This window comes from Phoenix dactylifera, unplaced genomic scaffold (assembly GCF_009389715.1).
Source record: "Phoenix dactylifera cultivar Barhee BC4 unplaced genomic scaffold, palm_55x_up_171113_PBpolish2nd_filt_p 000046F, whole genome shotgun sequence".
Taxonomy (NCBI): domain Eukaryota; kingdom Viridiplantae; phylum Streptophyta; class Magnoliopsida; order Arecales; family Arecaceae; genus Phoenix; species Phoenix dactylifera.
In genome coordinates, this window is record NW_024067669.1 from 351,545 (window position 1) to 368,217 (window position 16,673).

General features: G+C 38.3%; 1 protein-coding gene across 1 annotated transcript; it reads left to right on the forward strand.

Annotated features, from left to right (window-relative positions):
- Nucleotides 1-1,582: 1,582 nt before the first annotated feature.
- Nucleotides 1,583-10,529, forward strand: LOC103710088 (protein S-acyltransferase 8-like). The gene is made up of 6 exons (XM_026805814.2): nt 1,583-1,918; nt 3,144-3,329; nt 6,139-6,435; nt 8,649-8,882; nt 9,167-10,173; nt 10,257-10,529. Exons 1-5 carry the CDS (start codon nt 1,880-1,882, stop codon nt 9,668-9,670), a joined length of 1,260 nt encoding a protein of 419 aa, XP_026661615.2. The 5' UTR covers nt 1,583-1,879; the 3' UTR covers nt 9,671-10,173; nt 10,257-10,529.
- Nucleotides 10,530-16,673: the final 6,144 nt, after the last annotated feature.

Sequence of the window (16,673 nt, forward strand, 5' to 3'; positions counted from 1 at the left end):
GTTTGAGGACTGTACATCTTTTGATGATGGTCATCAAGTGCTGCACATTATTTTGCAGTACAAACCATCACGTTGCAAAGGATTTATGCTCCTAGGGCATTCTCCTATAATATTTTCCAGTGTGGTAGCAATACCAACAAGAATATATTTACTTCTTAGGACATTGACCTTATTTTTAGGTCCATAACTACGCCCAACTGGCCTGATTGTCTACAAGCAAATCGATCAGCTTGCAGTGTGCCACTTGGAATCACCCGAAAACCCAACTTGCCACCTTCCAAGGTACCAAAGAGGTGAGGTGGCGGCAACGCACTTAACATGTTAGTTGGCAGCCCACCTTAGAAGTGGTAGTATATTGGCTTATAAAACTCTCGTTAAAAGCACTACTTTACCTTGCCAAATTGCCCATCCATTTATATATGACAAAGAAATGCATCTCTCCCTCTCTCTCTAAGATTCGCCAACCCACCTATATTATATATATAGTTGATGATACAGAGGAAGCTGGTCGCCGAAAAGTTACATGAACCAATTAATCGTTTGTAACTTATTTTATCAGGATGCCCGCCATGAACTTTGAATGGGCATCCAACTTGCAGCATGAACTTTGAACGGGCATCCAACTTCTAACGATGCACATATATATAGCTATTATAAGTCACTGGGCATGATCTACAAATACAGCTGCTGGATTTGATCCATAACTCCATTTTATGAAGATCATCAATCCATAATTTATGCTCAGAAGAGTGGTAGATGACTTCCATCCTTTGCATTCGAGAAATAAATGGATGCAGAGGTTTTTTCATAAATATCTCATAACCGATAGTAAAAATACGAGAAAAATGGAACTATGTGGGAAAAATTCTTATACGCCCACATAGTTTGAGGTATGGACTTAACCTGAAAATAATGAAAAGTTAAATTGAGTTTTAATGCGATAAATATGGCAATGCATAAGAATAGCTTGTTTAATTTCCATGCGATGCAGTGTAGTACAGGAATGAAATTGAAGTACTTAAGCATCATATCTTCTTATTTAACTCGTTACTGTATTTTGGCAGGCGAGTGCATCTATGGTGCGGTTGCAACCGTAAAACCAAAATAAATTAATAAGAGCGCATTTATGCATGGGATCGGGTTGTATCTTTCGGGCGAAAGGGTGATCAACCTTCCTTCGCGCGAAATCACCATTGGATCACCCGCCGCACACATCTCGAAGCGCGCGGAGTTCGTCTTCATCCGTTGGCACATCTCTCAAAGCAGGAGGATGATGATCCAACGGTGGTTTCGCGCGAAAGAAGGTTAATCATGTTTTTTTCGCGCGAAAGGTGCACCCCTGTCCCTGAATGGGAATCAAGAACCCCATAAAGCCTTACGCCCTTACCTCCCTGCTAATCTAGGCTAAAAAATTGGAAAAAGAGCGGGCTTCTGTCGGAGGTACAAATGGACGGCGAGGAGGGAATTACTGCCTCCGCCCCAAAGGCCCAAAACGGTCACCCGGGCCCACCTCATTAAACCCTCCTCGGCGGAACGTGCGCAAGAGGGAGTGATAAAATTAGAGAGAGAGAGAGAGAGAGAGAGAGAGAGAGAGAGAGAGGGTTTTCCATTCTCTCTCAAAACCCCTGGGCCTGTTTTACAGCTCACTCTTCCTCAGCTCTTTGCTCTCGACAGCCTTCGATCGAAAATCGAAGAGAAGAAGGAAAAAGCCCATTTCTTCTCTCTTTATTTCAGAAGGAAGACCAAAAAGCGCTCCGAAATTCGATGTTTTATCTCTTTTGCTGCTTTTTTTTTTCATCGATTTTGAGGCCCGTGTAGGATGAGCGAGTTCTATGTCTTCGTTTCCCTCGCGCCGTAGTCGCAGCGGATTTGGTTCGTCATGGCAAAACGAGTCTATCAAGTTTGGAAGGGCAACAATGTAAGATTTCAGCCTTTGTCCCCCTCGTTTTGATCTTGTTTTTGGTGTATTTGTCGGTGTTCGGATTGTTTTTTGTGGATTTAATTTGGTGATGAAGGGGATTTGGCAAATTTGGGGAGTGTTGGTTGATTTAGAGTTTTGGAGAGGTTTTGGGTGCTGGTTGTGGTTGGATTGTGATGGAAAATTGTTGGTTTGAAAGAAAAATCGATTGCCGGTCATTATGTCCATTAGTTGATTAGCAATTAAATTAGGTTTTGCTAGATGCTATGTGATTTGGGTGGGTTTCGTTGCGTTTTCAGTGATTATGTCTTATTTGGGCTGCTTTGGTTTGAAAGAAAAAAAATCGATTGTCGGTGTTTAGAATTTAATTTGCTCGCTACCATTTTACAGCGGTAGGTTTTGTTAAATATTATGATTGCGTAGTTTGAGCATTTCTGGAAGTTTAAATGGTTGGTGTTATACTTGCAATCTTCGACCTTTTTGCCTTTACTATAGCATGGTGTCTCGGTCTCAGGGTGTGAGTCTTTGGTATTTGTATATACTTAGCATTGGGGATTACTTAGAAGAGCACTTACTCTTTAAGTTTCTTATAATTTTTACTGCATCTACGATAGCTATTCTGAATTAAGCTCTGAAAAATTATCTTGATGATATGTTCTAAATTGCTTCATTTAGTTACTTTTATTTTTTTGAACCACAAAATGGACATATTTCTGTACATTTTCTTTTAATCTTTTTATAAAGTAAAGCTATTTCGTTTCAGTGGTGCTGCTTCCGTGCAGGAGCTTTAACCTCAGCTTGCCTTCTAACTCCCATCATTTTGCTACCTGACATGTTAGGGTGATTGTGTTGGCTTATGACACTTTTGCCACGTGTAATACTGTAACATCTAGCAACAGCTGTCTGATTGCGTAACTGCTTTTTCTATCTTGTCTTGATTTTTTGGTGCAATGCAGTTTTTTTGCTATCTTGGTTATCATTGATACTAGCATGTCAGATGGTTGAACATGAAATGTGATGGTTTCTATTTTATTATGCATTCCTTTTCTTATATTATGATATAAAATTTTATGCATCTGTTTGGAAGTTGAGATTTGAATCTGATGGAATAGCTAATGATGTAGAAGATTTTATTGCAGCTTATTTCATGACCCATAAAGAGTTATCATGACTTGTTTTCCTTAATTCTCAAGAAATGTTTAACTTGTATGCTTGTCTTCTGCAGAAATTCATCTTTGAGGGAAGGTTGATATTTGGGCCTGATGCTAGGTCACTATTTATCACTGTTTCACTCATCATTGTTCCTGTTATAATCTTTTGCGTATTTGTTGCAAGACATCTTCTCCACAGGTTTCCTGCATACAATGCAGGATATGCAGTCTTGGTAGTTGCAATAGCCTTTACAATCCATGTCAGTACTCTTTGCCTATTTTAATCTTGGAACTTCGAGACATTGCATTTAATGTAAAGCTTCCTAGCTAGTTGGCTTATAATACTAAAAAGAATTCTAACCAGTATTAATAAAATAAACAAATTATTGTTTTATCTTTGTTGATCAACATGTTTATGTGTTTCATTTTTCTTATCACAATGTGAGTAGACCATTACTTTTTCTTTTTTCTGTTTTGTTTTACGAGTAAAATCGTGCTAGTTTACCAAACCTATGAGATGTCCCTTGTATTATGTATAACTGTTTTGGCTGTTGTTTGTCACACTTGTTGAGAGATTAATAAGTGCAAGTAAACTCATGAAGAAGAAGTTTCTGTCAAGGCTATGGAGTTGTTATTGTTGTAACTAAATATGAGATCAATGTTCGCCGTCTCAGTATTGGGCCCCGTATCGGTGCCATACTAGCACAGTGTTAGTACGGTACGGGATGAATTTTTTTGGCGTACCGGATATCGGTACTGAATCGATACGGTATGGTACGCCCTGTACCGTCCGGTTCGGGCTAGTACGGTGTACCATGCATGAGATATTACTAGCATCTTTAAATTAGGGGTGGAAATCAGTAGGTTGAGTTGGGTTGGTCAACCTAGACCCAACCTGAGACCCTAAGACCTTAGCTTGAAACCTAGTCATGCCTGATCTTTAATCGAGATCCTCAACCCAAACATAAACTGACCTCAATTTTTTGAGCTTGGGTTCAAAATTGGGGTGTTGGGTTGGGATGGTTGGATCAGTTAACCAAGTCACCTATAAATGCTCCTATGTCATATGAATAATACCTAAATGTAAAACAAAATGAACTAGGGATAGTGACGTCACGTGTGAGTACAACACGGTCGTAATTTCAGATAGCTAATCAAGCACTATTGAGATATTGAAAAATGGCAGCACATCTTACATACATGCATACATACATACACACATACATAAAGGGAGAGAGAGAGAGATGGTCTTTGCTCCTCTCGAGAGAAGCTACTATATACATACATATATAAAGAGGGGGGGGGGGGGGAGAAATGGACTTTGCTCCTCTCAAAAGAAGAGGGTATCTATACATCCATACAAATGCTCTCGACTCAAAAATCAATAATAGGGCATCCATATTGAAAATTTGTATTGTTGATCATGATCTATACCATCGAGAATGCCAAGAAATTAAAAATCTTAAAAAAATATTGATTTTCAATCTATGTATATTTTGACGTATGTAGACCATGATTAATAAGGTGGATTCTCAATATAAATGCTTTATGATGTATTTTAGCATAGTAGCATAATGGAAATTGTCTATCTTTGTATCCATATGATACCATAAAATACATGTTTTTTTATTTCTAGGCATATTTAGTGGCATAGATCATGTTTAGTTGTGTGGATCTTCAATTTAGATGCTCAATTATTGATTTTGGAGTTGAGACTAGATACCATCTTCTCTCAAGAGGAGCAAAGTCCACGATATATATATATATATATATATATATATATATATATATATATATATATATCGTGGTTGCTCAATATCTCAACCCAAATCCAACCTGAATTTGAGTCTGGTTGGGATTTTTGAATCCAAATCCAACCTTGGCTGTGCCTAAACCTGCCCAAGCTTGGCCCAATTTTGAGTTGGGCTCAGGATGGTTTCGTATTGACCTGCCCAATTTCCACCTCTTCTTTAAATTTCTGGTTGACAGCATTGCATTTCTGTAATCCCATCATTGTATTATTTAACGGTAATTGAAAATTAACAGGATCTTGTAATCAAAACTGTCTAATTATGAAGTGAATTTTGCATAAATAATCCACTTAATTATTCATTTGCAAGAAAAGGTCTTTTTTGTGAAGAGCAATCCACATTTAGATGTTTCTGGACAATTTTGCCCCTGAGTCTAAGTATGAGATGGAGGATACACATTTACTAAGTTTCTAATGTATTTAATAAACATGCGATACATGTTTTTTTGGATATCTGATGCAATTTATTTAGAATACTGCCTACCAGCTACATAGGACCATGGACAAAATCATCTGAGGACGCCTAAATGTGTATCATTTTGCAGAAAGAAAATATAGCCTTTGTTGCAAAGCAAATTTAGGGGATTTTTATGCAAAATCCACAATTATGTATCTTTTTTTTTGTCTGTGAAGCATTTTAACTATTGAATTGCATTTTGTGGTCCTGTAACCTTGTCAAGTATCAACAGTTCATTTCTCAAGTAGCATAAAAAGATTTCTCTCTGTATGGTTTGTTATCATAATTTCTTTTGTTCACTATCAATAATGGCTTGTGGCCTTCATTTGTAGCCTCAGTTGCAGCCTCATTTGCATAACTATTATTCAATTAGCTACTCTTAGTTTGAAAAATTATTTTGTAATCCGTATCATTTGGTCCTCAGCTAGTTCTTGTATGCATTGTGCTTGATTTGTGAATCTTCTTGATCATGAAACAATTTGATTGGCTATGAATATGCCCATGTTAATTGTTCTTAATAGCTGTTTAATCTTTTGACACAAGTATGCATGAATGGGTGCATGTCTTCCTGGTGCTGTTTAAGAATTTTTAGCAGCAATATCCAACATGAGACATAATATCAAAAAAAAAAGTATGCCTTTTCCTAGAACTAGCATAGCATCTTTTTCAAACTCGGACATCAAAAACAAAAACTCGTTCCTCCACATTATTGTACAAGTAATATTAATTTTGAATTTTATGGGAAAAATCCACATGTACACCAGAGTCTTGTCTTATGTTTGTCTCATGTTCTGATTTCTAGATTCTGTTGCTGCTGCTGGTTACTTCAGCTCGAGATCCGGGTATTGTACCACGTGCTTCACGTCCTTTTGAAGAAGAATTCTCTTATGATACTTCAGAGGTTGGTGGGAGGCATACACCCAATCTACAATTTCCACGCATTAAAGAAGTAATGGTTAATGGTATCCCTGTGAAAGTAAAATATTGTGAGACCTGTATGGTCTATCGTCCTCCCCGTTGTTCTCACTGCTCCGTCTGCAATAATTGTGTGGAACGCTTTGATCACCACTGCCCCTGGGTGGGACAATGCATTGGACAGGTGTTTTACATGACTTGTTGTATTCAACTTTTTAAATCATGATAATGACTAAACACTTGCTTTAGTTCTTTATCCATTGAAACACATGAAAATACCTTAAGTATGTGGTACTACTGGATCATATCAGTAATCAAGTATATTGCTTCTTAGGATACCTATAACACCTATAACATGGACCATGTTTCTTTCACAGTTACCATTACGTCATGCGGTTGTTTTGAACTTGTATTTTGTTCAATTAGTTAGATGGACAATTAGTATGTTTCCAAAAATTGTGTGTTACACATTGTAGATACAAGCTTTGTAGATTATAAGATTCCACTTTCACGGCTAATTTAACTTTTTAAGGGAGTTGTCCTCAACATATGTCTTAGAAATCATGGTATTTTGATGGGTCTTGATATATGCATTACTGTTTTATTATGGCAAATTTGCATGAGAGTTGTAATAAAAATACAAGACAATAATCATAACCGCAACTGTCTGCTTTGGGTCAACTATTTAGTCAGCTTTATGAGTTTTTAGTTGCCAAGTATTCATATTAAAGCTTCCTCCGGTGTTATTCATATCCTCATAGAACTTTTATCCAGGTTAGCTAACACTCAAGTACTTGTCCTCGTCCCACTTTCGTTCCTCTCTCTCTCTCCCCCCCTCACACACACATATTCTCAAACATATAAAAGTTATATAAAACTATATTAAATATGTGAATGATCACCTTTTTAACGCAATATGGTTCTATACAGAATATTAGTTAATTAATCCAAACATATTTTTGTCATTTATTTTTGGACTTATACCAAAAATGTATTTTATTTTGTTACTTGATATTTCCTAAATTTTCTAGGATCTCTCAAATTATGTCTGGAGCTTACACGCATTTCATCAAACCCCAGTATATATTTACAATTATGGTAGTCATGCACTAGAAATTCAATTGAAAGAAAATGATTCCTAATATTTGAAACAAAATTTAAGTGAATCAAGTTAAAGATAAGTAGAGATAATTTCTGAGAATATTTATTTTAGGTCATATAAGCTAAAAATGTTGGTCCTTCTCATAATATATAAAAGATCTTTCCCCCAGTATCTTTATGTTCTTCTGATTTTGAATTATAAATCTGGGTGAAATTTCCTACTGATTTCATAACATAATTGCAATGCACATAATATGAACCTGTATTCAACTTTGATGGCATAATTTGTTTTTGATTTGTAAAACCATGTTCTCACCAAATGAGGCGTATCACAAGTTAATCTTATGCACATTTTGCGTGTTCATGCCATGGACATGCCATGGCGTATCACAAGTTAATCTTATGACCATTTTGCTATGGTCGCTGGTACTACCCAGACTCTCTTGTTATAACATCCAAAAAACAAGTTGAACTGCATGAGTTGTAACCTTCTCATATGTTGGAACCATAAAATCCAGCTTGGTAGGGATGTCAATCAATTAACAGTGTATATTGTTAATTCAATGAACTTCATGGAAACATGCTAAGAAACAGACAGTTGTAGTTGCTGGCAATAGCAAGGTATTACTTTGGAATATATTTAATGGTTAATTTCAGACATAGAAGTAATTAGGTGCCATCTCTGTTATTTGAAGAATGTCATCTTCATTTGCAGACTGCCCTAGTATTCTGCCTTGCCATTGAGCTTCCAAGTCCTCCACTTATTTTATCTGGTTCTATATGATCCATCAAGGCCTTCCAATTCTATTTTGTTAAATCTTATCTTGCTTTATCTTATAATGCCTATTTTGTTATATCATGTCAAGTTGGTCCTTCTAGCTTTCAGATGTGCTATTGCTGCATTTTGATTTTTTTCCTATATGTTATATGCAGAGGAATTGATATTGATGTGGTGCTATTTCTGCTTGTGTTGATATAATATAGGGATGTATTAGGGAAATAATCACCTAATTTTATATCTCTTAAGAATTATATAATCTGATTCATTGTATGCACGACCATTCTGTGGCCCATAATTTATTTATGCCAGTGCTATTTCTCTTTATTTCTAATTTGCTTGTGTATGATGGTATTTATCTCCTTCACCATTCTTGTGCACTTAAGCAACTTTTCTGTTTTTATTTTGTGTTATTTTATTCTCATGCTTCATTGTAGTGTATAACTGTATATATACTTAAATCTATCAGGTTTCCTATTTGTATTGTCTCCTTACATTATGGGTTTGTCTATGTGCAGCGCAATTACCGATACTTTTTCCTGTTCGTTTCTTCCTCAACTCTTCTCTGCATCTATGTGTTTGCAATGTCTGCATTGTACATCAAGTTTCTTATGGATGAGGACTATCCTACAGTATGGAAGGCAATGAAAAAGTCTCCTGCATCTGTGATACTCATGATATACTGCTTCATTTCCCTGTGGTTTGTTGGTGGTCTCACTGGATTTCATTTATATCTTATCGGCTCTAACCAGGTCAATCCGTTTCTTCCTGCTTGCTCGGGTTCATTGCGTGTTCTTTGTTTATTTATTTGTTTTGTATTTCTGCAGGTTGTTTGATAAGTAAATTCTGAAAGTGCATAATGCTGGTTTTGACAATACAAGTTCTGTCATATTGCATGGTTCACAACTTCACATAGTTTTCGCATTATGCACATTTTCTACTCTTGTACAGTATGGTGATCTTTCTGTCTGCATTAGATTGTGCTTTTTCTCAGCTTGAAATCTATTCGCATAATAAGCAGTTTTCTGTTCTGCAGACAACCAATGAGAATTTCCGATACAGAGCAGACAACAGGCCCAACGTTTATGACCGGGGTTGCCTGAATAATTTCTTAGAAGTATTCTGCTCAAAGATAAAACCTTCTAGAAACAACTTTCGAGCCTATGTACAGGAGGAAGCTGCAAGACCTGCCCGAATCAGCCATGCTAGGGAGGTAGAAGACGAACCAGCTGGTGGTCCACGTGCAAAAGTTGAAGATGATCTGGAGTTAGGTGGGGACCTATTGAAGATCTCGCAGCGTCGTAACTATGAAGAGGTCAATGAGGAGATGGGTGGCAGAAACAGCAATGGGATGCACAGCGTTCTCCCAGAATCTGAACTTGCGGCCAATCCAAACACACAGGTTCCCGTTATTAGAGGTGAAGTGAGGAACTCAAGCTGGGGTAGGAGAAGCGGGAAGTGGGATATCTCACCAGAGGTTCTGGCAATCAGTTCTTCAGCCACTGATGGTGGAGGGTCATCACAAAAGGATGCACATTAGTCGATCATTGTGCCATTTATACTGTGAAAACCCAGGATACTATCAGATGCTCAAATCCTTTCAAAGGAAGAAAGGGGGAGAAAAAAAATCAAAGGGAAAGAAAGAAATGGCAGGAGGGCTTTTGCACTTGTGACTGGTCTTTCCGATATAACAAGCTCCATTTGTTCTTGCAGTAGCACATATATGTATCGGTGTTTAGTTCAGTTGAAGAAGCGAAGGAATTTGAAAGCCACATGCTGTCCTCTTTTTCCATCTTGCTGTTTATGTTATAGTTTGATCTGTGGGTTATCTGGATTGTGGCATATTCTTTCTGTAAAGCATTGTTGCAGGATGTCCAGATGTGAAATCCATATTTTTTTTCCAATTTTTTTTTCTGAATTAAAGCATATGATACTGGTGGTTTGTGGATGCCCAGGAATCTCATTTGCTGGTGACGATATTCTTTGCCTCATGGATACAGGATATCTCAAATTTGCAAGATGCTGCCCTACCGTGTTGCAGAGGTCAGTTTCATTCACCTGAGATAAATGACCGTTCTTGTTGCATCCATGACACTGGACACATAATATTAATTTTCTTGGATCAGGGGAATGTGGAGTTTTTTTCCAACAAATTGCTGCAGTATTCTTCAAAGTATTGAAACGTATGATGAGTTCGGTTCTCATTTGCTGAATGAATATCTGAACAAATTCTAGGTAATGTAGGAGCTAATTGCGAGAAGTGTTGCTGCCTCTTTATTGTTTCTTCCTACATGCACTGTTGTGCAGACAACAATTTTATATTCCCACAGTTTATACGAATCAGTCTGAATTCTAGGAAAATGATTTGACTCTGGTGTGCCCAGCCAGGGGGACCTTTAGGATGTCGTGGAAAACGAGCAACAGTGGAATCCAGGAGTTCCCATGAGTCATCCCATTGGGCAAAAAAAAATCTCAGTATTTTTTTTCCCTCCTGAAATTGGTCTACTTCAAATGTTTTTTAAGTATCTAATGAATATAGATGCAGCTCAATCTGTAATTTTATGATTTTGCAGATCTAATTCATAATTTTTTTAAAAAAATTAATCTAATTATTCAGACTCTTAGTTTAAAAAATATGCATTGAGTTCTGTGCTCGTGGACCAGAAGGTCCGGCGCCAGGGCCGATAACTACATGGGGCGTCGCCGCCAGCCAGCTCGACGAGGAGTTCACCGTGCCACACGATTAGCCTCCGTGACTATACTTGTGTATTCTATTCCCTTCTTCTCCCCATTTATCCAATGGTGTTGGATGTATCCCATTTTGGATTGTCTAGTCTTGGTTGAATTCAGATTTCTGGGCTCTGGTTTGTTTTTTTGCTGACGGTGAATGTGGTTCAGGGCGAAGGTGATGTACAATCAATCACATCAATAAGATATTTGGGCACAAGGCCCCTTTGATTTCTGGTGATGCTCATGAGCTATGAAAATTAATATTTTAAATCTAGAAAGAAGTTAAAAAATATATATTATTATTATGCTGATTGAGTGCAAGCATATCCCTCAATGGAGGTCTTCCCAAAGGAGTAAACAAGCCTCGCAATTCTTCAACACGAGAGGAACGTGCACGAACCGTGTACCTAAATAAAGAAGGAACCGATGCAATGGTCCATTCCATCCTTTTCCTTTCTAAATCCATGAAACAAGCTATGGTGTTCTTTTCCTCTTTTGTCATGGATGACACGTCATTAATAAAGAAGAGCGAGCTCATCTGATCAAATAATATTATATCTAGGTGCGTTGCACTAAAAATTTCAGAAGGAAAGTTGGAAGCGTTCATGCGGTCATCGCTTCGTTGGCGACGGAGGCTAGGTCTAGATGAGACGGACCAGCAAATTAATAGGACCAATCTTGAGCTACCCCTAAACTACCACCTACCACGCTGCGAGGTATGCCTCAGCCATGTTTCTTTCTCTTTTTTTTTTTTTTTCTTTTGACGCAACCTCTAGAGAAGTAGAAAACTAGAAATCGTCGTACCTGCAGCATTCGGCAGAGCTTGACCGCCTATCCCTCTCGGGCTTATCGCCCATTTAGACTTATCCGTTTAGCCGAACAAACTAGGGCACCGCAACCACACAACCATCTACCGTGCGGGGTCCATCTGGTGGACCACAACGCATTTCCTCCACTTGATATCCTCTTAACAATCTTGATGGTGCCCCTGCCAATCTGTATGCGCACGCACACATTTGCATACAAACAAATGATTCATGAGATCATAAACTTGATTGCTATTCTCTCTCTCTCTCTCTCTCTCCAAAGAGAGCTTCCATAGAACAATTATATAATAATGAAGCACGTTGATCGGCTGTTATGTGTTAGAATTGCATGGGTATAAACAATCCTTTGGTCTAACAAAACTACAATAGAGTTTTGTCTCTTAAACTTCTAAAATTAATTCTTTCTTCGCTTGCATAATAAATGGCAATATTTAATCTGAGCAGTGCCATTCTGACTTGTCATGCAAGGGAAAATATTAGTTTTTGTAAGAGCAGAATGCAATGCATAATACTTTGAGAGTCACGCTCAATAGATCTCATTTTTAATGACCATGTTAATAGCATGACTCATATCTGCCAGGCATACATTTGAATATAGGACGTGAATTATTTCTCACAAAAAAAAAAATGATATGTATTACATCATGTTCTAATGGAAATAAAGTCTCTTCAATGTACATGTTGGGCCTAAATTGCACAGTAATTCGAAGTAGTACAAATGTGTAACACATCGTTTTTTATTCCATGATTGAAAGTTGAAAATGTAATGAAAGCCGCACTAAGAGACCACCGTGCTAAAACCATCTACCCCACTATCAAAAAGTTAAAAGCATGCATGATATAGTATAGTCATGGGTTAGATCTGGTCTGGTGTTCTACCTGAATTTGGTTGTCATGTTAACTTAAAGTCACTCGTGGAACGGTAAGCACAAGGGTGGGTAGTTTAAAAGTTCAACAATAAATTTATTCTAAGATGCAGGAAAATCCTAAACCAAGACCAATTACATTTCCCTTTCCCTTTCCCACAGCACGAATGACTTTTGTATGGAAATATCAACGTTGAATAGCATACCAACCAAAAAAAATCCGACTTACATGTTTGTTCCTTGACACTATTATATGAGATAGGAAAGAGCTTTCCATTCTTTAGCTTTATTCAACTATCATTCATGTGATTCGCGCCGTGATGGCAATGCCGTTTGACTCCTCGGAACCCTTGGGTCCTCAGGGTTCGAAATAGCCACTCGTGTGTATTAGGGACTAAAATGATTTTGTTTAACCTATTTACTTGTTTTCACATAAATTCGAATTTATTTTTAATAATATTTTTTTTTATAAATTTTTAGTTTGGATCCTTCAATGGCGGAGGGAAAAGGAGAAGATGAAATCTCCGAATTTTAGATTTGTGTATGAATTATCTGCTTATAATGTATTATGTACAGAATATATATACACGAGTCTAACTGTAACAAATTTTAGTTAGTTATGATGGTGACTCTATTACTATTACAAGTTGGTTACCTCAACCAAGATCCAACACACGTGGCTGCTGAAGAGACGGTCAATGCCATACCTAATGATTGACAAATAAACCCAGATAATTAGACTAACTCCAGAGTTTCTCTCCAAGAAATCAAAAAACATATACACGCTGAAACTCTACCACATTCGCCGGCTAACGGAGAACGAATAGATGAGCAACTGAATTCAAGTCCGAAGTCTTCTTTTATTTTTGGTAGAATCAAATCGGCAGGCTTAATGCGGCAGGAATTCTCCGTGGCATGTTGGTAAACAGAGTCCATGGTATCTATAAAACAACCATTAGTTTGGTGACGAGTGGGACGTGCGGAGAGATGCAGCATTAGGCTGTCATATGCTTCACATAGCCAATGTTCATTCTAAAAATCCAAGTCAGTCAATTTCTTGTGACAAATTGAAATGAGATGTTCTACGTACACCATGGAGATGTTGTAAGTAGAAGGATCCTGTAATTGATAGCTATTATTTGGCCCCAAATTAATACTATAAAGATTTTACCTTTATATTGTACATAAAGAGGTTGATTAATTTGGATTCTTAAATTTAATTACATTTTGATTAAGAACAATATTCCTGTTTGCCAATAATTGTTAGCTCCACTAGCAGGCATTCTAGGGTTTAGACCCGAGCACTTTACTGCCCTATCATTTAAAAAACAAAAATCTTTTTTAAAATTTGATAGTATATCTTTTTCTTGAAAAAAGATTAGGCAGGATCTAATCACTTTCATTAAGCAAATGAGAGCACAGAGATTTTGTGTGGACCCACGCTAACGTGTGTTTAATCTCATATCAGATATGCGATGGATAGATCTTGAGTATTTATACAGAGCCAAGTAATTCAAATAATATCTCTGGGCAGTCTTTTTGGGTCAGGCTTTGAGTTGTTACAAATAATATTAGAGCAAATCTCGCTCATCGCCTTTGCGGATAAGAGGACCTTATAGCATAGGCCCATTGGGGTTGGCCACGAGTGTGATGTTTGTAATTAAATTTGAATGGATTTGAACTCTTAGTCCGGTGAGGACGTCAGTGCTTAAAGTGAGGAAAGTATGTGAGGATCCGCGCGGACGTGTGTTTAGTCCCATATCAGCTATGTGCTGGGCAGATCTCGAATACTAATACAAAGCTAAAAAACTCAAATAATATCTTTTGGCTAGTCTTTTTGAGTGAGATCCGGAATTATTAAAATTTTAAAGGAGGAGGAAAAAAAAATCATAGCCCCGTAGGAGAAATCTGGTTTACTGATTATGTTGTTCCCATGAATTCAGATGGTCCAACAAAAACCAACCAACCACCACTTTCCAATTCTTCTTGATCAGCCTTGTTAAGGGCCAGTCAAACCAAATGTGATCTAGAGAGCTAGATAAAGCTGAGAGAGACCGGGTTGTTGAGGAAGGAGGACCATGCTTGTGTGGCTAAGAACTTTCACACTACGGACATCAAGAGGGCAGGGACCATTAATTCCCTCTTTTTCAGCGGCTTTTCGATTGTGGACATTTTTCCTTTACCGATCAAAATCATAATTAAAGACCTTCTCTTTTCTCCGACGGTGGCCGAGATCAATTTATCAAGCTTGATTGGCAGCGATCACAGCGCTCTCCAATGAGTTCAAAAGACTGTTGAACTCAGAAAGCAAGGGGTGCACCGCTGAGATGGTAACCCACTGGGAGCATGGCTTTACTTCCAATCAAGTGGTTCCGAGTTCGAAACGCACAGGCATCGATTAAATTGTGGAGACCAGATGCTCCCTGCTCGGACACGGGGTCTAGAAGGGCGTATCGCTCTACTGGTAGTCTCGGTGGTGCCAGGTGTGACGTATTCACACGTGGTATTCGTGCCGGAGCTCAGAGGGGTAACCGAGCCGGGCCCACGGGTGGGAAGGATATGAGTAAAATCGGCTGGGGTGCCCAACACATGATCATTTCTGCCCACATCGAACATTCTCCTGGTGGGGTGGGGGTCCAGTGGGAGCTGCTACGCAGGGGTGGGCTTGTCCCTTCCTCCCGCCTTTTCCTTTTTGTACACCAAAAAAAAAAAAAAAGAGGAGTGCAAATCAGCATTGCGAAGACCGATTTCCAATTTGGTGATAAACTTCATATTATACTGTAGAGAAACATGATTTGTTTGGGAAGGTACGGTCCCTCCAAGGCCAGAAAAGCCCAATGGGCCGCACCGCTCCCGCGTCGGCACAAAGGAGAAGCCAATCCGGACTTAAACTCTCCTCTCGCCGTCATTCTCTGTCCTCGTCATCCGGCACCGACTCCCTCGCGCGGTTCGTCCTGTCCGGGTCCATGCGGTCAAAGCTGTGTGTGAACAGGCCTATTAGCCTCTCTCTCTCTCTGTCTCTCTCTCTCTCTCTCTCTGCTTCCAAAATTACCTTGTTAAATAGAAAGAACGGCAAGAGCCCATGCTGAAGGAGTAGAAGGGATAAAAGCAGAAAAAAAACCACAAAACAGAGGAAGAGAAAACACACTTTGTATTGCTGGAAAACAAAATAAAGATAACTTTCATACATTAAACTAATAACAATTACCTATTTATAATAGGCAGAAAAAAAATTCCTATTCTCTAGCCACTATAGCCACTACAAACTAAAAACTAAAAATAAGGAAACATGGAAACGTGGCTATCAGTAGCCACAATAACAGGACACACAAACTCCACTAACTATGACTCATTCAAAAAACAATTAGCTTTAGAATCGGGATTAACTCCAACATCCCCACCTTAATCCTGATTCGGTAGAGCAGATATTCCCATCATACCCTTTAACTTGACAAAAGCTTCATACTTCAAAGGTTTAGTGAGTATATCAGCAACCTGGTTTTCGGACTTGCAGTACTTTAACTCAATCACCCTTTTGTCAATTAAATCTCGCAAATAATGAAATCGTATGTCAATATGCTTGCTCCTTCCGTGTTGGACTGGGTTCTTTGCCAAGTTAATAGCTGAAATATTATCAACTAAAATCTTCATAGGTTCTTCAATTTGAATACGAACTTGATTCTTCAAGCTTTGCAACCATATTGCCTGACATGCACTTGACGCAGCCGCCACATACTCTGCTTCACAAGTTGAAAGTGCAACAATTGACTGCTTTTTTGATGACCATGAACAAGCTGTACTACCAAAATTAAAGCAATAACCAGTAGTGCTTTTACGATCATCGAAGTCTCCACCCCAGTCACTGTCAGAATAACCTACAAGAGCACAATTGCTAGATGAGGAGTAAAATAGACCATGATCAAAAGTGCCCTTTAGGTACCTCATAATTCTCTTGGCAACTTGCAAATGAGATTGACGAGGAGACTCCATGAACTTGCTAATCAATCCAACACCATAGGAGATGTCAGGTCTTGTGCATGTGAGATACCTCAAACTCCCAACAAGTTGCTTGAAGAAAGTGGGATTAACACGTGCTTCATCACCCTCCTTGAACAGTTTA